Below are 23,752 nucleotides of genomic sequence, written 5' to 3' on the forward strand. Positions count from 1 at the left end.
TGCTTTACCAGGGCAGGTTTATGCCACAGCCGGGCTGGGAACAGCATCTAAACTCCTCTGTGGAGTAGACAGACCCCTTTTGTGAATGCATAATCAATTCAAGTATATGCCTCTTAAGCTCAGCTTGAAAAAAGTAAAATCAAAGTAAAAACACAACAAACCTGTGAGTATGGCAAGTTTAGATCACATTAACTCCACACCATCATTAAAGGCAGAGTTCTTCCAGAATCTGGAAATAACCAACAGGGCCTCTTTGTTCCAGCACTGCACTCCTAAAAGAGCAATTCCAATCCCAACAGCCCGGAGGGTTACACAGTTGGCCCTGGGCGCGCCTGCCAAACGCCCAAGACAGTTCCCAGGAACTTTCCGCTGGCTGAAGTGTTGACAGGCTCGCGAGCAGAAAGAGCGGGCTGTTAATAGGAATATACATCTCAGAGAGTCAGAAACCAATCTACTCAGATTTCCCAGACCATCCTCCACTCCATTTCTCTCTTCCAAACAATCCAAGTACAGATTCTCTTTTTGAAACCTTCCTCCAGTGAAGTATTTACGTCCCCGATTCCCCCAACCCGGAAAAAAAAAGAAAAAAAAAAAAAAAGAAGCTGTAAGGTTCTCGATGCCAAGGAGAGTCCACTCACCTCCCTCTCTGCCCCCCAGGTTCTCCCAGATTCCAAGGGGCGGGGCGGGGAAGGGTGGCTTTGGCAGCAGCTTCCCTCCTGGGTCTGCCCTGGGTCTCACTCGGCACCGCCCTCACCTCTTGTTCAGTCCTGTCTTCTGGGGCCTCAGGGCAACTGGAAAGTATCTTTTGCTTACAAAGAATGCGGGAACCCCTGCAGTTCAGGAAGGTTTTTACTTTACTTTCTTCTAAAAAGGCTTTGTTTTTCTAAAAACACATATAAGACTATTCTGATGGTTTTAGGGACATCAGTGCCTCCTTCACAGATACTAATGCTAGATAATGAAGCTCTGAGTTGGTACATTTAAAAGTTAATGAGAGATCAATTAGACCTCAAGAAAGCTGGAGGGAAAAAGTTAATGAGTCAAAGAGAAAGAAAGAGAGAGAGAGAGAGAATGCTAGCTGCCCTAAAACGGATCTTCCTCTTCTTCTACAATAATAAAAGCCTTGACATTGAGCTGAGGTACCTGACCACCTAGAATACAACGTTCCTTTCTCAAGTTGCCCAGCAGCTAAAGGAGGCCATCTAACTAAACACTGGCCAATGCGATGGAAGAAGCAGCTCTACATGCTCTTGGCAGAGCATGTTCCTAAGTCCAGAGCAAGCTCCTTCTTCCAGCCCTTCCTCAACCCGGCTGCCTGGACAAGGAACTTGGTGCCAAAGGCAACATGCTAGGAATGACAGAGTAACAAGATATATAGAAGGAACCTCACACAATGCAGCCAAGTGTCTATCTCTGGACTATTACGTGAGAGAGAAATACATTCCTATCTTGTTTATGCCACTGTTAATTTGAGTTTCTATTTTATTTCATGTAGCCAACCATATGTGAAGCAGAGATGGGTTTTCAATGAAGTGAGTGAAGCATAAACTTCAGAAACCCTCCCTTGTCTGGGATTATTCCAAGGCGGGAGGGAGAAACTTGGCCTTGTGTTCCCATGGTCATTTTGTATTCTTTTCCTTAAAGGGTTCCCCCAAATTGCATAGGCCCCATGACCTGAATTCATACCTCATGCTCAGTAATTCAATGAAGCTTTTCAGGTGTACCTCTTCCTGGTAAGCGAACCTGAAATACAGAACAGCAAGTAACTACGGCAGATTTCTCTCCTGCATGAGCTACACTCTAACGTACTTGGTGAGATTTAAGAATATCACAGTCTATTGTTTCTCAAAGTATATATTCCTAGATAATAATGACTGTTGTAAGAAAACGGAGGTTTTTTCTTTTTTTTTTTTTTGCGCTACACGGGCCTCTCACTGTTGTGGCCTCTCCCGTTGCAGAGCACAGGCTCCGGATGCGCAGGCTCAGCGGCCATGGCTCACGGGCCCAGCCGCTCCACGGCGTGTGGGATCTTCCCGGACCGGGGCACGAACCCGTGTCTCCTGCATCGGCAGGAGGCCTCTCAACCACTGCGTCACCAGGGAAGCCCAGGAGTTTTATGATCAAATAATTTGGGGAAATGCAGTATTAGCTAAAACATTTGTGAATATGTTGTTAACTTTAATATCTCTCAGAGGATTTAATTTGCAAGTATGAATAGGGAATCTCCCTAAGAGAATGCTGTGCTTTTTAAACTCATTGGATTACTAAACCCCCCTATTAAGGAGTGGTTCACGGGCTAGTTTTCTGTGGAGCACAATTTAGAAATACTCACCAGGTCTCAGCTGGAAATATTTGTAGACTATCTCTTAGGACAAAGTCTGTGATTTTTTTCTTCCTCATCTTGTTTTGTTAAGTTGCTCCCTGTCTGGAGTTTGTTGCCCAATAAGCATGAATTCCAACAATATTGCCGTTTTTAGATTTACACTGGCACATCGCTCAAGTCTCCAACAAAAGCTAGGAGTATTATGTACAAAGTATTAGGTCACCTGTGCAGGAAAGGGTGTGACTTCAAGGGAACTGGGGTTACACTGAGGTTTTATCTCCAACAAGGAGGTTTTTTGATAGTGAGGTATGGAAAGCTACAATCATGACTGAGAAGTGGTTCTACATAAAATACCTTTTTTTTTCCCCCTTATCTCAATGTTTGTAGAAATGTCCCAGCTCATTTGTGGGAGTTACATTTTCCTTATAGGGAAATAATTAGTCTCCAGGCTTCTTGCCTTTAAGTGAAATTTAAGCGTTCACACTTGTATTTGTCTTCTCAGGTTTCTGTAACAGAATTCCACAAACTGGGTGGCTCAAAACAACTCTCTTCTAGTTCTGGAGTCTAGAAGTCTGAAATCAAGGTGTCAACAAGGCCATGCTTCCTCTGAGACTCTGGGTAGAATCCTTCCTTGCCTCCTCCTGTCTTTTGATGGTGGCTGTCAGTCCTTGGTGTTCCTTGGCTTACAGCTGCATCACTCCAATCCCTGTCTCTGTCTTCACATGGTTTTTCTCTTTTTACAGAAAGTAGAATATCAACATATCTTTTGGAAGGATACGGCTCAACACATAACACCGCCAAAGAACCTGTAATTATCTTTTGGGCAGCATACTGTCATAGTGGACAGAGCTCTGAGTTAGGAGGGAGAAGCTCTGAGTTGGTGTTGGGCAAATGTCTAGCCTACATTTCCATATACATAACCAAGGATAACAATACACTCCTTGATTTCCCTCTAAGGGTTGTGACAAAGATCTAGAAAAGTGCTTTGTGGCCTTTCAATGATAATAGAAGTGCTGTTGCTGTCTTTAAAGGGCAACATGGCTGGTGTGGGCAACTGACATTTAGTATATCATCTCATACCTAACTTTAGGCAATCATTTTGACTTCTACCGCATATAGCTCCTTAGTAGATAATAATTTTTTTTTTTTTTTGCTACCCTTGCATTGTCAACTAAGTGATGTCAGGTGGTGAGGGGAATCCTTGCAAGTGCAGCCAACTCACAAATTGAATGTGAAGCACTGAGTAATGGAAAAATGCCCATATTGCTTTAATAACAATTCTTTGTGTTTTAACTCAAGGTAAATGACTGACAAATGCCAGTGGAAGACTTTTTTAAGACTAGATGTTAATTGGTATATCCAAATTTACTCAGCATCCACTGTATATAAACTTCTACTCTTAAATTTGATGCAGTAATAATGAAACAGTAGAGCCGTGGTTCATAAACTGATGTCCTGGGTCTCTAGAGGCACTGCAGGTAGTCATAGGGATTTGCATGCAAGTTCTAATTTTGCAGAAGTCCCTAAAATCGTATTTTCATTTAGTTAGCACAACATAACTAAAATGTTCTTCTTTTTTCTTTGGATTGAATTTATTACATCATTTTGATTATACTGGTTATCTCAGGCTGGGTAGACGTTCTCTTTGGCAACCATATACCGTTTTAAACAAATAAAAATGAATTATTTATGATGACATAGTTAAGATCATTTAAAAATCAAACTGGAGTAAAAGTGGTTCAGGCATCCAAAAATGGAGCCGGGTGGCCATCGTGGATTTGCTTTCAGACATGTTTCTGCATTACTGAGAACCTGAATTGTCTGAACTGTAGCAAACTCATGGATACCACCAGCCATTTTCACAACAGTATCTCTAGCAGCTGCCAACCTTATGGTCTCAAGGTCTCCCCTGATAACTATGCAACCATTTCAGACCCCAATCAATCCTTACTTAACAAGCACCCTTACTTCTTGCCAGCTCCAATCCTAATTCTTGACAAACATCTTATGTAACTTTGAAGTTTAGACTGTTTATTATTTACATTGACATTTATAATGTGTAATTTTTTTGGTATACAGAATCTTAAAAAACATGAGAATAGAGGGAGATTGAGATTTTAAGAAGAGATTCTTAGTAGTTAAAATGTTGACAAAAGGGTAGATTTAAAAGGTATGTGCTGGGCTTCCCTGGTGGCGCAGTGGTTGAGAATCCGCCTGCCGATGCAGGGGATACGGGTTCGTGCCCCAGTCCCGGAAGATCCCACATGCCGCAGAGCAGCTAGGTCCGTGAGCCGTGGCCGCTGAGCCTGCACGTCCGGAGCCTGTGCTCCACAATGGAAGAGGCCACAACAGTGACAGGACCGTGTACCGCAAAAAACCACCCCCCCAAAAAAAAAACCACACACACAAAAAAATAAAAGGTATGTACTGATATGACCCCCTTTTAATGAACATAGACAAAGGAAGACAGTCTCCCAAATACTTTGTTCTATTTCTGCTTAAAACCATTACTTGACTTAAATGCATTTTAACTATGACCTTCTAGAATTTCCTGAACAATTTTCTGCTGTTTAAAATGTAGTTGGCTGATTGATTCCTCCTTTCACATTTCAGAAATGTCCTGTGTCATTTTAATGATTATGTGGAGTGTGACTTTGTTCTCAGCACTATAAGTATACAGAGCCAAAACACTAGAGAGAATAATTTGTATATTTAGGCAAAACCTCAGAGAGGGCAGATGCTTTTCTGATATGATGCTTAAAGTAACACAAAGCCTGGGAGGGCAGAATCCCCATTCTTGGAAGATCTCAAACCCCAAATCAGAATACTCTACACAAGGAGACTATGATGTTCTAGTGCATTTATTGAAGCAATCTGCCCTGGTTTATGGTGTGATAATCCCACATGATTTCCCACACTGTCCTGGAATCCCTGAGAAAATCAATAGAAACTGCATCCCTGACTCTTCTTAGCTGGTTTCTATCACTTTCCCTAAACTTTAATTTAATATGATCTTATATATCATACATTTTTTTTCTTAGAGTCAAATAGGTCCTTATAACAAAGCATTTTTCACTCCCTGGGAAAGATGTACCCAAGGGCCAGAGTATGTTTTCCCTTTTATCCAGAGACTCAACAATAAGCAGCTCCTCATCTTTACTTTTTCCAATAACTTGTCTTAAAATCAGTTCATTTCCTTTAAAGGAGGGGATATCACATAACATCCTCTGTTGGAGGGCATATGCAGTGAGGAAAACCACTTCCCTAAGTGACTTTTTTTAAATGTACACCTTTTTATAAGGTATTACATACTAGCATTAAGGGTTCAGCTCAATGACATTTATGTAGTGAACCCATTTTTGGGGCCACAACTAGAAAAAGAAATCAAAGTTTGTCAGCACCCCAGAAGTCCCTCTAAGGCCACCTCCAAGTCACTCCCAACCCTACTCTACCCCAGAAAATAAACAGTTTTCTGACTTCTATCACCATAGATTAATTTGTCCGATTTCAGACAGTATACACTCATTTGTACCTGGCTCAGCATTCTGTTTGTTGAGTCTGCTGAAGCAGTGATTGGTTCATTTTTATTGCTGACTCATACTCTGTGGTATGAAAACGTAATAGTTTATTTTTCCATTCTATCTTGGATGGACCTTTGCATTGTTTCTAACATTTAACTCTTAAGAATACTGATGCAATAAAAATTGTTGTGCACGGGCTTCCCTGGTGGTGCAGTGGTTGAGAGTCCACCTGCCGATGCAGGGGACGCAGGTTCGTGCCCCAGTCCGGGAAGATCCCACATGCTGCGGAGTGGCTGGGCCCGTGAACCATGGCCGCTGAGCCTGGGCATCCAGAGCCTGTGCTCCGCAGCGGGAGAGGCCACAACAGTGAGAGGCCCGCGTACCGCAAAAAAAAAAAAAAAAAAAAAAAAAAAAAATTGTTGTGCATGTCTTTTGGAGAACACATGTACATATTTCTGTGGATATACATCAAGAAGTGTAGTTCCTGGGTCAAAAACAGTGGTGTGCTGGAGCAGTCTTGTACCAGCTTATAAGAGCCCACAGTTAAATCTTTAGGAAATTTGCAATCCAGTTGTTAAACATAGACATTATTAAACATTGTTATATAAACTTACAATTAAATAAATTATTTAAAAAATAATAAATACTCAAAACCTTTCATATCCTTATTTTTCTTTTACTACATTTTGCTATTATCTGTTCTCTCAATATTATTTGCATTTATTGTGTCTATATGGTAGAAATATAATGGTGTGCTACTATGTATCTCTTTTCAAATCTGCATTCAAGGGCATCATGTAAGTAGCATTACACTGGTTTTGGTGGTAGTAAATATACCATGGAAATTGGCAATTACTAAAAATCGGAACTTGACTTAGTGTTTTGTTTATCATCAAGACTTACAAAGATGGAGAAAATATTAATAATGCAGATTAAGTGTAAATGTGTATCGTACTGGTAGCCATTACATTGTAAGTAGCATAAAAAATTGAGAAAATATTTTTGAATATTTGAAAACTATTATTCAATTCAGCAAACAATTGTTCTTGTTATCGACAAGTGAGTGAAGTTCCCAAACATGTCTTTTTGGCTTCACTTTTGTCTTACTTGTGAATATAAACAAAAATATCAATCAACATTTATGCTGGAAATCCACTTGGAGAATGTTAAATATTCATCAGAAAACCACTGGTCAGAAGGTATAATTATGTTCAGTTTTAGTAGAAAAGGCCAAACAGTTTTCTGATTTATACTCCCATCAGCAATACATGAGAGTTTCACTTGCTCCTCAAGTACACTAATATTTTGTTGCAAGTATTTCTTTTTCTTTTAATTTCAGTCATTCTGATTCATCTGATATCACATTGTTGTTTTTATTTGCATTTCCTAATGATGTTGAGCATCTTGTCAATGTTAATTAGCCAAATCCCTTTAGGAAGTGTCTATTTTTATATCTTTTGTGCATTTTCTTGTTGAGTTGGCTGTGTTTTTCTTATTGCTTTGCATAAGTTCCTTATATAGTCTTTGTCAGATATACATCTTATATCTGATGTCTTATATGACCATTTGTAGTATGACTTTTCCTTCCCTTAATGGTGCTTTTTAGATCTTAATTTTAATGTAGTCCCATTTAAAAATCTTTCCCTCTATGGTTTTGGTGTATCATTAAAAAAAATATTTGCCTACACCAAGGTCATGAAAATACTCTCCTAGGTTACCTTCTAAAAGCTTTATTGTTCTTTCATGTTTAGATCTATAGTGTCCCTGGAGTTGATTTTTGTAGGTGGTGTAAGATGAGGATTTAAATTATTTCTTTTCTACACAGGTATCCAAATTCCATCTGATTTTTCCGTATGGATACCCATATACCATTTGTTCAAAATACCATCTTACCCTATTGCAGTGTAGAATAACTGGTCATAAACTGAACAACTGTACATGTGTATGTCTCTTTCGGACTCTGTTCTGTTCCATTGGTTTATTTGCCTTTCCATGTACGAAGACCACAGTGTTTAAAATAAGTCTTGATATAAGGTTGTGTAAGTCCTCTAACTTTGTTCTTCCTCAAGATTGTCTTGCTTACCCTTGGCTCTTTAATTGTCACAAAAATTTAGGGTTAGCTATTTCTCAACTTGAGATAGGGATCAAAGGGGAGGGGATGTCACATACGTAATATGTTGGTGTATACATAGTGTGAAGAAGTCTCTTCTGATTTTGATGATGCATTAGGTTTGTGAGCTACATCATTAGAATGACTTGGGCAGCAAATAACAGAAAACGTCAAACCAAATGGTTTAAATGTTAAAGAACTTTGTCGTCTCACTTAACAAGAATCTATTCAAGGGAATATGGCTCCATTCTTGGTATGATCAGTATCTCTGGGTCCATTTCTGTATGATTCTGCCTTCCGTGTGTTTTGGTTTTATCTTCGGGCTAAGAGATGTCCATAAGCAACAACAGCCACAGGAAGGAGCAGTTTCTTTTTCGTGTCTTTCTCAGGAGAAAAAGTCCCCCAACCAGAATTCCCCTCTTGCCTCATTGGCCAGAATTATATCCCATGTCTTTGCCTAAATCAGATACTAGTTAAGAGAATGGGACCACCATGACTGACTTAGATAGACCTCAGACTAGGCTTATTTCTCATTAGGTACATGTGTTTGCCGAAGTGGGTGTCTATCTGAACAAAAACAGAGTGGAGAAAGTAGTGGTAGGTAAGCATATAATAATTTCTGCTACAATTCCCCTTCAGTTACTCAATATCCAAACACATTCTATTTCTTCTATCTTCACTTCCAAAGATAATCATTACTGTGTAAATTAACGTAATTGCTTTCTTAGATGAAAATAACCCAGTGTATTTTTCAATTAATATGTCCAGCTCTTACCAGATTCTTCACTTCCCAGAAGGACCAGAATTCTATAAATCCTCTGACCCTCCAGTACCTCTCTGTAGCCATCTCTATGCAAATGTAAACAGCAAATCTCACTGCAGTTAGCTGGGCATTTTGAAATTCTCTTTGTCTCTCCATTTGACATCTGCATTGACCCAAGGTCCCTTATGTCAGTAGAGCTGGGCATCACTGAGCCCTTTAAACACATTTTCCTGACTCTTTCCAAAGCACGGACATTCGATGATTATGAAAGTTTCATTATTGCTGCTCAGTTTCTGCTTATACATGAGATATCTTATGATTCCAGTTAATAAAAGATATCATGGCAGAACAGGAATAACAATAGCATTTTATCACAGGATTGAGCCTTCTGATCTTGACAGACAATGCTTCCCTATTTGACTAGTCACCACAGGAAACCGGAAAAACCGAACCCGGAAGAGGCCTCCCGGAAACCAGAAATACTCACTGGGCCTCGAGAGGACTGAGCAGATGCTGTGCTGACCCCATGATTTTGATCAACAGGTACAAGCAATGTCATGCTTTGATCTCATCCCAGCAACTCTGCTCCGGACTTGCTAAGAGAGAGGAAAAGAAGGGATAAAGAGAAGCTCAGGAACTGTCTGAAAGTCACGTGCTTACTCAGCCCCATTTCCTGTACATCTTCCTCTGAATCATAGATTGATGAGGGTCATGTACTGGAGAATATGGTAAACAGGAAGGGAGAGTTATAGCTAACACACAAACTTCATACATACCCAGTCAGCTGAGTTCAATGTCATTAATTTCAGTTGAATTTGCTTACAATTTATTGAGTTACTCCAAAGCAGATAGATCTGTGTCTAAGAATCTTATTTTTAGTGACATATTTTTAACTGTTGGTACGACTTCTGGGAAAGTCATGTAACCAATCTGAGGCTCGAGACTAGCAATAACTAATAGTTATTCAGGACAGTTGGGTAATAGTAACTGATGCAGTATACATGATACCTGGCACACGGTAGACAATCAGTGCTAGGTGATGTCGACTTTGTCTTCCTGATTACTGATAAGGATGGTGCATGCATGACAACCATAAAGCAAAGAGCTCTGGCAGACTCAGTTCTCATAACCACAAATGGTGTTAAGTACAAGAAAAAAAATTCGGAACCTCTCCAAGTAACTGACAGCACGATGCAACATAATGGAAAACAATTGCCAAGAGAAATCGCAAATCATTCAAAAAATGCTCTGACAAAAGTGATCTTGAGGGGGCTTCCCTGGTGGCGCAGTGGTTGAGAGCCCACCTGCCGATGCAGGGGACACGGGTTCGTGCCCCGGTCCGGGAAGATCCCACATGCCGCGGAGCGGCTGGGCCCGTGAGCCATGGCCGTTGAGCCTGCGCGTCCAGAGCCTGTGCTCCGCAACGGGAGAGGCCACAACAGCGCGAGGCCCACATACCGCAAAAAAAAAAAAAAAAAAAAAAAAAGTGATCTTGAGGGAACTGCTCAAAGAATACACATATCTATTGATAACATTTGTTAGGTCGGTATAAAATATGCTATTTGTATTTCTAACGGAAGGATCATGTGAGTTGGATCACAGGAGTGTATGTCAATTGCGCTCTGAAAAAATTGCCATCGCACTGCACTAGTACTTAGTATTATTTCCAATAGACCCCAACCAACCATGAGTGTTAGCACCATAAGTCAATTTTCCCAGGACCTGATAGTCTCTGGATTAACCACACTCTAAGTTTTGAGCTGAGAGAACAAACAGAATACAAAGAGCTAAAAGCAACCATAAATCTTTCTGGGTCAGCAAACTTGATATCAGTGCTATTCAGGCCTCCTCTTTTTTTTTTTTTTTTTTCTTTTTGCGGTATGCGGGCCTCTCACTGTTGTGGCCTCTCCCGTTGCGGAGCACAGGCTCCGGACGCGCAGGCCCAGCGGCCATGGCTCACGGGCCCAGCCGCTCCGCGGCATATGGGATCCTCCCAGACCGGGGCACGAACCCGCATCCCCTGCATCGGCAGGCGGACTCTCAACCACTGCGCCACCAGGGAGGCCCAGGCCTCCTCTTAAAAAATTTTTTTTATTGAGATAAAATTCACCTAACATATTTTGAGCATTTTAAAGTATACAATTCAATGGCTTTTAGTATATTCACAACATTGTACAACCATCACCACTATCACACTCCAGAATATTTCCATCATCCTCCAAAAGAAACCTCTCTTTTAAAGTGAACATACTTTTGGAGGGGAAATCTATAAAGTCCAGCACTAACATTTATATATTTTCAGATTTCTTTTCTTTTCTTTAATTATTATTATTTTTTTGGCCGTGATGTGCAGCTTGTGGGATCTTACTTCCCCAACCAGGGATGGAACCCAGGCCCTCAGCAGTGAAAGTGCAGAGTCTTAACCACTGGACCACCAGGGAATTCCCTCAGATTTCTTTTAATTCCGAAATACAATAAAAACTTTAATGTACTAGGGAAAAGGGGTCACTTGAAACAGGGAGAGAGAAATACTCTGGCATATTGTAAGTATCAATAACCCATTATTCCTGTTTCCAATGATTTCTGCCTCCTTGTAGCCACGCCCTGTGTGATTTTCTCCCACATCCTATCAGGATTGGTCCAAGAGGCCAACAGAATACTGCAGAAGTGATGCTGTGTCGTTTCCAAGGTAGGTTATAAAAGACATCGCGGTTTTGCCTCGCTCTACCTCTCAGATCTCTCTCTCCGGGGGAAGCCAGCTGCCATGTCATGAAGACGCTCAAGCAGCCTATAGAGCAGCTCACCTATCAGGGAACTGAAGCCTCCTGCCAACAGCCATGGCAGGCAGCCACCCTGGAAGCAGGTCATCCGGCCCCATCAAGCCTTCAGATGACTGCAGCCCTGACCAACACCTTGAATAGAGCCTCCTGAGAGACCCTGAGCCAGAAACATCCAACTCAGTTGCTTCTGGATTCCTCAGCCTTAGAAACTACGTGTGATAATAAAGGTTTGTGGTTTTACACTGCTAAGTTTTGAGGTAACTTGTTAACGGAGTAACAGATAACTACTATAGTGGTGTTAGCGTAATGATTCAGCAAAGCTGCCAGCAGGAGAAGACGAAGTACGTGTGAAACGCACAGAAATACAATCAATGCACAAACCCTTTAACTGGCACTCAGCTTAGGCAGGTCGGACTGCAACTTCCTTTAAGGAGTCCTTTCCCTGCCACCAGGTGCCCTGTTGCAACCTTTTTTCCCAATCAAAAATAGTCCTTGTTCAAATAAAACCTAACTCACACAGAAATCAACAGAGAGTCCCACACAGTGTGATTTTTTTTCTGGACTCCATTTATGCCTAGAGATGGAGGACTTTTATCCCCTCAATCTCTGTTAGGACGGAGCTGAGAGAAGGCTGAAATAAATACTTTCCAGAAGGGCCTTCCAATTTTTCTGTGTCTATTTTTACTGGATATTTTTTTTGAAAGAGGTAAAACAAACAAAATGAAACAATTTAAAATAAATGCAAATAAAATGGCAAACCACTTTAGAATAACTAGGGGGTCAAGGAAGAGAAGTTTGAAAATGTTAAATCAGGTATTAATACCTTCATCATTTAAAAATTTTCTGGAAAATGACTGGTTTCTCCTCCCCTGCTTAAAGATTAACTCAGACCCTCTATTCTTTTGAGTTGTGTAAACCACTCTACAGTGTTTTGTCTTGGCACCAAAATATGTTCATATAATTCAAACCTCCAGTCTGTTCAGATCTTGTTGAAACTTCTTTGCTTTGCTAACTCCTAGTAAAGTAAATGTACTTTTAGAGTTTGGGCCACGGACTTCAGCCATGTTTGACTAGAGGTTTTTGCCTGATACCATTAATTTCTGTCACCTTGTCAACAAGTTACCAGAGGTGGGGCTAATTTTCTCTTTGCAGGAATGTGACCCAGAAATGTGTTTAATGATCCCGGGTTCTGGTTTTCTTGGATTCGCAGTGGCTCTTAGATTGCAACTCTGGGAATAAGTCAGATGCTGTCCAGTTATCAGCAGTTGGGAACCCAAATAAGCTCGTCTCCTGTTTCATCAAATAAAAACATGACATAGACGCATTTTGTTAATTGGGTGAGAAGGTTCAGACATTGGGTCCATGGGCCCACTGGTTTTTAAAACAGGCCAAAAAAGGTAATTAAGACACTGCTTTGGGCTCTCAGAATCAGGTGTTTAGACAAAAACAATAAGGTCTTTGAGCCAGACTCCTTATCTGCATCCTTCTCGTTTATTTCTATTGGTCTATTTGGACTGTCCTTTGTTGGTGAGCTTACTTATTAACTAAAAACATTTTTGTTGCTTATACTTTGACTATTTCAATGATAAAGAGAAGTCCAGAAACAATATAATGGAAATCTGTGGATGCAACATCAAGATCGAACAAATGTTAATATTTAGATTCCATTTTTTGGAGAAAGAACATATTTTAGACCAAGTCAAGACTCTAGGGCTTCCCTGGTGGCGCAGTGGTTGAGAGTCTGCCTGCCAGTGCAGGGGACGTGGGTTCGAGCCCTGGTCTGGGAGGATCCCACATGCCACGGAGCAACTAACCCCGTGAGCCACAATTGCTGAGCCTGCGCATCTGGAGCCTGTGCTCCGCAAAAAGAGAGGCCGCAATAGTGAGAGGTCCACGCACCGCGATGAAGAGTGGCCCCCAGTTGCTGCAACTAGAGAAAGCCCTCGCACAGAAACGAAGACCCAACACAGCCATAAATAAATAAATAAATAAAATTAAAAAAAAAAAAAAAAAAAAAAAGACTCTACCCCTGTGGTGGACAGGCCGTGGGGTTATACCCAGTGACCCACGCTCTTGTATAGGCCCCTCCCCAGAACCTGTGACTTGTTTCTAATTAATAGAATGTGGCAAAGATAATGAGATGTCCCTCTCTTGACCAGGTTATGCTATATGGCAAAGGCTAAGGGATTTTGTAGATGTGATTAAAATCCCTAATCAGTGGACTTCAAGTTTACTGAAAGGGAGATTACCCTGTTTGGGCCTCATTTAATGAGGGGGTGCCTTAAAAGGGGATCTGGGGATCAGAGACTTGTAAAGACAGAGAACCTCTCTCTTTATCGCTGGCTTTGAAAAAAGAAGTTTCCGTGAATTCCACAGCTGCAAGAAATTGAATTATGCCAATAACCAGACGGAGCTTGGAAGCAGGTTCTTTTCTAGTTGAGCATCCTAATGAGAACACGGTCTGGCTGACACTTTGATTTAAGCCTTGGCGAGACCCTGCTCAGAGAGCCCAGCAAAAAGTCTTGCCTGGACTTCTAACCTACAGAGACTGTAAGACAGTAAGTGGGTGTTAGTTTAAGCCATTAACCTTGTGGTGATTGTTATTCAGAGATAAAAAACTAATACAAGCCCTGATCTCATTCCTTCTCCTTCCCCAGAGGTAGCCACACGAAATGATGTTCAGCTTTACTAGAAGGAAAGGAACTACAAATTTAAACAATGAGGTGCTATTTCATACTCTTTTTTTTTTTTTTTTTTTTTTTTTTTTTTTTTTTTTCCCGTACGCGGGCCTCTCACTGTTGTGGCCTCTCCCGTTGCGGAGCACAGGCTCCGGACGCGCAGGCTCAGCGGCCATGGCTCACGGGCCCAGCCGCTCCGCGGCATATGGGATCCTCCCAGACCGGGGCACGAACCCGTATCCCCTGCAACGGCAGGCGGACTCTCAACCACTGCGCCACCAGGGAGGCCCTCATACTCTTTTTGAGTTGACAAAAATCAAAATGCCTGACAACCCCAAATGTTGGAGCCACAGGAAGTTTCATACACTGGAAATGCAAATGAAAATTGGTAGAGCCATTTCAGAGAGAAATTTTATGATGCTTATGTGACATAAATTAACTTTTAACAGGTTTTCATACTTTTTACTACATATATTTTGCATAGGTTTTAATATATATTATCCATAAACAATATTTGCTATTTTTGTGTGTTTTAAATTTTACATAAGTAGCATACTTTTGCAACTTGATTTTTTAATTTACTTGAAATTAACTTGAAATTTTAATTATGGTCATCAAAATTCATCTATTTTTATACATATATTCTTTTTAATTCAGTAAAATATTCTGTTATATTACAATACCACAGCTTATCCATTCCTCAAACTATACTGTGGCAAACACACCTGTATTCATCTTAGAAAGTTTCCCTAGAGAATACACCTAAAAGTGAAAATTTTAAGTAAAGCTGAGTGTCACTTCGTATGTTTTTGGTCATTCTGGTTTCTTCTTTGCTAAATGCCTGTTCATGTTTTTTACCCATTTTCCTGCAGGGTAGTTATTATTTCCCTTGTTGACTTATAGGACATGTCTGTATATTCTGGCTCTCAGTCGTTCACCAGTTATTTGCATTACAGATGTCTTATTAATTTATTCCCTTTCAAAAATATATTTACAGTGAACCTTAGTTTTCTCAACTGCAAAATGTGGATTATACCATGTAACTCACAGATAAATGAGATGATATGCATGCAAGTTTTGGTTCCAGTGCCACGGACACTTTATGTTCAGTAAATGTGAGTTTCCTAAATGTCCCCTTTAAGGAACTTCTGAATCTAGGAATAAGGCAGCGCCTAAGAGAATGCACTGGAGTTGCACTGAGGTCTTGTTGAATCCCAGTGTCACCACGTGCTAGCCTTGTGATATTGGACCACACTGCTTTAAGCTGTCTAAGCCTCAGTTTGCTCATTTGTAAAATACAGATCATAATACTTGCTTTATAAAGCCGTTGCAGGAATAAAGTTCTGTCTTGCACAGTGCCTATAACACAGTGAGCCTTCAAAACAACAGTAACTGCTATTATTATTATCATTATTGTTAGGGAAGATGAGAATTACATGCAAATAACAAACATGAGCTAGAATATGATAAAGTCTCTCTATGAAAGACACTAGCTAGCTGATATCAGAAGGCAGAGGTGAAGGAGAGATTACACCTAGCCAGGGGTTGATGGAAATTCAGGGAACATTTCACAGTGGAAATGTCATTTAAATGCAGCTTGGAAGAAGGGTGGGTGGGATATAAATAGTCAAACTCGAGGAGAAAGAAAATTTTGCAAGTAAAATAAAAAAAATGCGGGGGTATTAAGCAAAAAAACCAAACAAACTCCCTAGTATTCCAGTTGTGTAGAAGTGTGGGATAACGTGAGAGGTTCTGTCGACGTCCTGGAAAGGAATGATAAGACCAGATCAATGGAAGCTCTTGGATGGCTTACGACTTTGAAGTTAGATGGTGATAAAGGAGCATTTAATCTTTGAAGATATCAAAGTACATTGTGCACGAAATAGATCCCATTCCCTAAAAAGGGCCCCCTCTGTGTAACTACGGAGTGCTCTGGGCTATGGGATCACACCTGTCGCGCAGGTGTCAGTCACACAGGTGTCAGTGAGTGAGTGCCCGGAGGTGGCAGGGGGGAGGACTGGGGATGGTGCCTGTAACTGAAGTAAAGGAACCCAGCAGGTATGTTAGTGGAAACAGGACTGGGTCAGTGGCCTATGGAATCCAGCTTGGAGCTGCTCGATTATTCCCATCGAGCATACTAGGAATCAACAAGGTATGAATGTTTTCTCTCGTAGATGGGATCAGTTCCTAAAGAGGACCCAGAAAAGGCAAAGTACACAGCCTTTTCACAGGCATTCCTTACGGGTCCAGATAACAGTTTCATGCACATTTTTTAAAAAAGTGTGGGTGAAACACATTTACCTTCAGAAAGTTTTGTTTTGGACAGAATGCGCACCACTTATTTTCCATTTAAATGATAGAATTTGGTTGTATCAAAATATATTGGAATTACAGTGATCTTTGTTTCTTGTGTTTTATCTAGATTTTTTTTTTCCAGCTTACTATCACATGATCATTAACTGTAAAAGATGTTTTGGTCTTAGTTACATGAGGAATCTAAAGTAGTCAAACTCAAAGGAGCAGAGGGTAGAATGGTGGTTGCCGGGCACCAAGGGGTGGGGGGAGACAGAAAAGGGGAGGTATTAGGCAAAAAGTACAAAGTTTTAATTATATAGGATGAATACATCTTAGAGACCTACTGTACAGCATAGAGCCTACAGTTAAAAATACTGTACTATGGGCTTCTCTGGTGGCGCAGTGGTTGAGAGTCCGCCTGCCGATGCAGGGGACATGGGTTCGTGCCCCGGTTCAGGAAGATCCCACATGCCGCGGAGCGGCTGGCCCCGTGAGCCATGGCCGTTGAGCCTGCATGTCCGGAGCCTGTGCTCTGCAACGGGAAAGGCCACAACAGTGAGAGGCCCTTGTACCACAAAAAAAAAAAAAAAAAAAAAAAAAAAATACTGTACTATATATTAAAAATTTTGCTAAGAGGGCAGATGTTATGTTAAATGTTCTATTATACAGAAAAAAGCAATACGTACAGAGAGTGGAAGGAAACTTTTGGAGGTGATGGATATGTTGATGACACAGATTGTGGTGATGGCTTCACTGGTATATACTTATCTTCAAACTCATCAAGTTGTATATATTAAATATGTATAGATTTTTGTATGTCAATCATACCTTCATAAATTTAAAAATGCTTCTTTCTTAAATTATTGTTTTCTTAACAACTGAACATTCCAAAACCGATTTATTTATTCATAAGACAACTGACTTTCCAAAGATAACTAGATACAGCTTCAAAACTCTACACATTCAAATTATGAGTCTCAGGTTAGAACCATTTCTATTTTTTTAAGCAAGTTCTAGGCTTCAGAACTAGAACTGAATGGTTTTTCTCAACCAGAAAATGATGAGTAATTCTGCTAGCAAAACCATTAGGGAATCATGCCACAAGAAATGTTTATCTCTTCACCTCCATCACCCATTAGAAAAAAATCCAAAGACATTTCTAAAGGAAGGATGGAGAGCATTTACAATGAAGTTACCATATTGCTGTTCTTCTTGGTCTAAAACAATTCTGCTGGTGTTGACTGCCCAGCGGGCCTAGATGGAGCTGAAATGATCTTTGTGAGACCAGCAATTTTTCTTCATTTTCTGCCAGGACTTTTGTAGCATCTGGCAAGAAGTAAGTAAACAGCAGGTGTGTCTACCATTATCAATTTATTTTTGAGAGCCATTTCTTAAGCATTTCAATCTTTCCTCTCATTCTAACCTAACTGGTAGAGAGCATGAGAAGCGTTCTGAAACAAGGTTATTGTAATAAAAGTTTATTTATCTGGGACTTTATAAACACAATAATTAATTAATCTGAATACCCCATTCTCATTTAAGCCAGAAAATAAAGAAGTTATTACTAGCTATTACGAGCTAATAGCTAGCTTTTAATTCTTTATCTCAAAAGACTTTTTAGCTGGATGTTTTGTGAAAAAGTTATCTCTCTTTTACAAAAAGGGAAATGGGTCTCTGAGAAGTTACTTGCCTTCTAATAGTATAGATGTGATGGTGGTTCTAAGCAGACACAAGTCTTATGACTCTTCATCATGTATATTTGTTGTCTGTCAAATCATGATCTGCAAACGACACTTGAAATGCTATTTTTCATCAAAGGGTTTTATCTTTGTTAATAAATTAATTGAGGCAATTTTTTATATTCCTATCAATTTGCTGTAATTTTCCCCAAGTAGCTGCTCCAGATGGCGCACTGGAGACCGGGACACAGGGTATTAAATGCTTTTAGGATATAATACCATCTCTAATAATACTTTCTTCTAGATAATATGGCCAACCTTTTTAGTCCTAACACCATCTAATTAACCAAGAAGGGAACTGCCAGCAGGAGAATTCCCATTTTTCCCTTCAGAATTAGGGCTCTTTTTATACAGACTTCAGTACCTGCAAAAAAACCTTGGGGAAAAACAGCCCACACGAGTCAGCAATGTGGGCTTGTTGGTAAAGAAAACATACACTTCTCAACAGTTTCATTTAGAATCAAACTCAAATTATGTTTAAAGGCATTGTTTTGAAGGTAGCGACAGGCTGAATCACTGATATCTTAAGATAAGGTTCCAGGAGGTATAAAGTAAACATTTAGGTCTGGACACTTTCCTCTCATGTTCTGCTTTGTGTTTTGTTTTGCCCTCCTTTGGTCCAAGTCCTAAGAATCCAGTTGAGCACAGAACTCTTTTTAAAAAAGTAAGTCTCTGCTCAGATGTGGTTTATAGGCTCATCCCTGTTATCATCCCCCGGAGCTCACAGAATTGAGATGGCTGATGTGGGCGCACCATGGGCAGAGTCGCAGAGAGTCTTCTTAGACTGCCTTACGTGAAACTTCTCTTGTACTACTTTCTCTTCTTCCCATGAAATTCAACACTATTAACATCATGCCCTTAGAAAACGGAAAAGAGGCTTGTGGATGGGCATCGTCAACAAAGAAGGAACTGGAACCTTTGTTCTTCCCTCGTCTCCCATCCTTGGCCTTGGGCGGCGCGCTCACTGCCGGCAGAAGGAGCTCGTGACAGATGGGATGTTAATAACCAGTCTTGGAACGCGGCTTGGCTGTGTTGGGGCCCTGTTTTCAGTTTCTTGGCTGCTTGTTTTGGTACAAGAAGTCTTCGGGACTGAGATGAGCGTAGAAGCGTCATGTGAATGAGAAAGGTATGTACTGCAACAGCCTTAGTCTGTGACCCGAGATAAGACCTTTTACAGACTTTCTCCTCCCCGCATCCGTATCTCTAGTGTGCTGTAAACAGTCCAACCTACAACAATGAAACAATCCTTACGGGATTAAATAACGATTCTCACCTGCATGCAAACTCCTGTCTCTCCGACCGCCCTCCTCTCTGTGTCTGCTCCAAAGACGGTGCTGCTGGCGTACGGTGGTGGGGACGCCACACGACTCCGTGAGTTTGAGGGGAAAGGGGTACTCTGGTCTTCTGATGAAGTTGGAGTGTGATCTGGCAACATCTTCTGGCCTCTGGCGTGATGCTGCTTGATCAACTGCTTCCAAACTTGCTGTCTGGGGCCAAGGAACGCATGGGTCTGTGTTTTGGACAACGTGTCCAGGCGGCACTAGTCAGCTCCCACAGGTGGGCTCAGGTGGGCTCAGCTTCTCTGAATCTTCCACTGCCCACTGACTCCTGAGCCTCCCTTTTGTCTTCCATGTGGTCCACGCTTAGCCTCTGTGTGGGTCACCCTGCCTTATCCTAGCAGCCCCACGGCAGGTCCATTGGCCCTCGACATGGGAAGGAGAAAAGCCTGGGGAGCTACACTTCAAGCCATTTTTCTCTACCTGACCACATGGTACCTTCAGGTTTACTTGGATGGACTGTTCCCGGTCTGATATGTGACCCAAGCAAGCAACAAGAGAAAAGCCCACGCGCTCGGTTTATACAGCAACTGCCCGAGGGAAACACCAGGACCCATCTGTCTGGCCACCTCACCCCTCTCCCCCTTTCAACTCCTCACGTCCTTTACGGAATCATCTCAGGGCTGGAAAGGGGCAGCTTTCTCCCCTGCTCTCCTGCTCTGTCTGCCCCTTCATAAAACTCTAAGCTGAAGAAGAAGGTAAACGAATTTAGCCAATCCTCTCTTATGGCAAAAGCCTTGCCTGAAAAGCCTTTGTTTTGCTTCATTTAAGCTACGCTTCTAACTTTTTTTTTTTTTTTTTGCGGTACGCGGGCCACTCACTGTTGTGGCCTCTCCCGTTGCGGAGCACAGGCTCCGGACGCGCAGGCTCAGCGGCCAAGGCTCACAGGCCCAGCCGCTCCGCGGCATATGGGATCTTCCCGGACCGGGGCACGAACCTGTGTCCCCTGCATCGGCAGGCGGACTCTCAACCACTGCGCCACCAGGGAAGCCCTAACTTTTTTTTTTTTTTTTTTTAAAGCTCTAAGTGCTTTACTTCGTTTAAACCATAGTTTAAATGACAGAGGCTGAACACTGTCATTTTGCTGTTGTCGTTCATTTTGTTTGGTGCTCCTTTTACAGGACATCTCCATCTCCCACCCTCCTCCCTACCTTGAGTGTCCTTAGGAACAAGGCCATGTGTTAGGAAAGTCAAAAGTAAAAAAGCACATACAGAATTGTTAAATTATTCCCCCCATGACATTTATGCCACCCCAAATCTTCACAGAAATATAGCAGAATAGGTTTACTTTTTGATGCTATTCTCTAGAGGAGGAAACTCAGCTTCACCCAAAACAGATTTCAAACTGAATCAGACTGGCTCCATAGACCAACCTTCTTTCCTGGGTACCAAGCTGCCTTCGACGAATAGCTGGAAGTTTAGATACAGATCAAGTGCGAAGAGTGGAGGTCAGGAAAGAACCAGGCAAATGGCATCATCCACACCGACTACAAGTGCGGGGACAGAGCAGCAACGAATGTGGCTCTCGTCACCGCTGTGCCAGGCGATCCTGGGAGCCTGACGGTTCAAGTAAATTCCGGGCCATCCAGTAGAAGACCTGATTGCTTGTTTAATAATAAAACCAGAATCAACAGATGACTTCATTAAAATGGGTTCATTAAATGAGGCTTTGAGGCTCGTTCTCTGAATTCTTGATGTCATCTGGGAAGCCCAGAAATCGTTCCATAATCTGGTTGTGGGGGAGGAAGCATAGATTCTGCAATTTTGACTTCCATATCCCAGGCTGTCTACCAAGTCTCTGCTACTCAGGTAAATGTCCTACGATTTGAGTTCAGAGAATTTAAAGATTAACGGGATATTATCTTGGTAACTAAATGATTCATTTCAAGCCTGCTTCATTTAAACTTATAAACACACGGCTGTGGCAGAGTTTACTCCATGCACATTTCATTTCCCCTCTTATTTTCATTGACTTTATAAAGAATGGTCATGAATGAACAAGAAAGCTAGAGGAAGAATGAGCTCCCATCCGTAAGCAGGGAGAGGAGGGCATCTCTGTGTGAGCGCGACCTCAGTGGGGGCATTAGAACGTGAGTGGGGTAGGAAGGACACCCTTGGGGGGGTGGCCTGGCATGGGGTGTCAGAGCCAGATTGGGTAAGAAGGGTGTCTGTGCAGGGGGTGGGGGCAGCCTGGGGAGTCTGAGCCCTAAGAATACCAGGAGGGCATCTTCCAGCGGGGACCTGAGGGTGTTGGAGCCCAGGTGTGGTGAGGAAAGCATCCACATGGAGGAGAGGTTCATGACAGCACTCAGAGATTGTTTACACACTGGGGAATCAATCAAATAAGTAAATACGTTAAGGGTAACGGGAGACAGATTTCTCACCGTCACAGGAGGGAGAAAACTAAACAAGCCCAGTGCTGTTGGATTGCAATTGGAAGTATCAGTGTGAACATTTGGTTTTTCAATATATAGAGAGGTAGATAAAGAAATATAAATAGATTTAAATATACACAGAAACCTACATATATTGCCTGGCTGTCCACTGACAGGACTGGGGTGAAGTGATGCCCCAATTACAGTGAGCTAAACACCTAGTCCTCAGATCTGGTTTTCTCAACACCATTCTCCACAAAAAGGATGTCAAAAGGACACAGGACCGGCTTGATGGGGCTCCCACTGGCCATGTCTGGGACAATCTGTGCTTCAAAATAAATAATCCTACTAGTAGATTATGACCTATTGAATAAACTAGAAAACTATGAGTCATACTGATATAAATAAATAAGTAAATTGCACATTTCATAAAGAATGGGGTATTTCTTCTTGAAGTATCTTTGCACAAAATACTCATTAATTACAAGGAGAAAAAGAGTCACCTTGCATTGGAGAGGTCTGGCAGATGACACCTCAGTCAAGTGATCAAAGTGAGCATCACCAATAACGGGACAAATTGAAATGACGTCTCACTGATCAAATGTGGTGAGGAGACCACAGCATCACATCTGAGGTGTTCTTTCCAAAGATGCAAAACCTGAATCTGATCATGAGGAAGCAACAGATAATCCTCAATTGAGGAATATTTTACACGGTAACTTAACTGCAGAAGTGAACATGAACATGTTCAAGTAAGTGGTCATGAACATCAAGGAAGTCTGAGGAATAGTTCCAGAGTGAAGGAGAATGAAGAGACCACCATGTGGTTCTGAGCCAGATTCACTGGCCATTAAGGACATTATTGGGACCATTAGCGAGATAGGGGTCTGAGGCTCCAATGCTAATTATGCATCGATGTCAATTTCCTGATTTTAGTGGCCATCCTGTGGTTCTGTAGGAGGATGTCCTTATTTGTAGGAAGTGCACCCTAAAGTGTACTGCCATTATGGGGTGTCGGGTTGGTGACTCACTCTCAATGATTCAGAAAAAAGGCCTTTGTGCTGTACTGACACCTTTTATGTGAAAAACAAATCTTTAAATAACATATTAGAAAATAACTAAATATGTAAATAAATTAAAACTTTTTTTTGATATTTAATATAGACTTTAGACCCTGGCATATTTATTTCTATAGCTATCATAGGTGATTTAGACAAAGGTGTCTAGTCTGATTTGAAGCAGAAAAATGCAGCTAGTATAAAGCTTTGTGCCCAGTTTCCCTAAATTATTATTACTCCTATTATCATTACTGTTCAATTGAAAGTAAATGCAAATGTATGGAAAAGTTGTAAGAACAGTACAAAGAACTTCCATAAACCTTTAAAGTTCACCTAGATTCAACATTTGTTACCATTTTATGATATTTGGTTTTTCACCTCTTTCTTTTTTCTGAAGTATCTGATAAGTTGCAGACATCATGCCCCTTTCCCCTTAAACGCTTCTGCCTCTGTCTCTTAAGAATATGGATATTCTTTTACATAACTGCAGTATAATGATCAAATTAAAGAAATGTAGCACTGATACAACATTTTAATTTTGTCCATATTTTAATTTTGTCAGTCATCCCAATAATTTCCTTATTTCTTAATGCAGGATCCAATCCAGGTGCGAATATCATATTTAGTTGTCATGTCCCTTTCATCTGGAACAGTCTCTCATGATATTGAGAGTTGTTTATAAAATATCTCTCCGTGCGGGTAAGATGTTTTTCTCTGGATTCGTTTTCTTTTACCCCCTCCCTTTCCTCTGCCAGGTTTTCCCACCTGTTAGA

General features: G+C 41.3%; 1 protein-coding gene across 1 annotated transcript in view; it reads right to left on the reverse strand.

Moving 5' to 3' along the window:
• Nucleotides 1–1,464: 1,464 nt before the first annotated feature.
• Nucleotides 1,465–23,752, reverse strand: part of LOC309795969 (uncharacterized protein) — a gene marked incomplete at its 5' end in the record, with an annotated part of 111,497 nt that continues 89,209 nt past the window's right edge. Inside the window, 2 exons of the mRNA XM_082608794.1 lie at nucleotides 1,465–1,743; nucleotides 9,205–9,313. Coding sequence (XP_082464920.1) covers nucleotides 9,273–9,313 — 41 coding nt within the window. The 3' untranslated portion in view covers nucleotides 1,465–1,743; nucleotides 9,205–9,272. The remainder of the gene's footprint in view (nucleotides 1,744–9,204; nucleotides 9,314–23,752) is intronic.

Source organism: Mesoplodon mirus, assembly GCF_964341445.2.
Source record: "Mesoplodon mirus genome assembly, chromosome: 20".
NCBI classification, from domain to species: Eukaryota; Metazoa; Chordata; class Mammalia; order Artiodactyla; family Ziphiidae; genus Mesoplodon; species Mesoplodon mirus.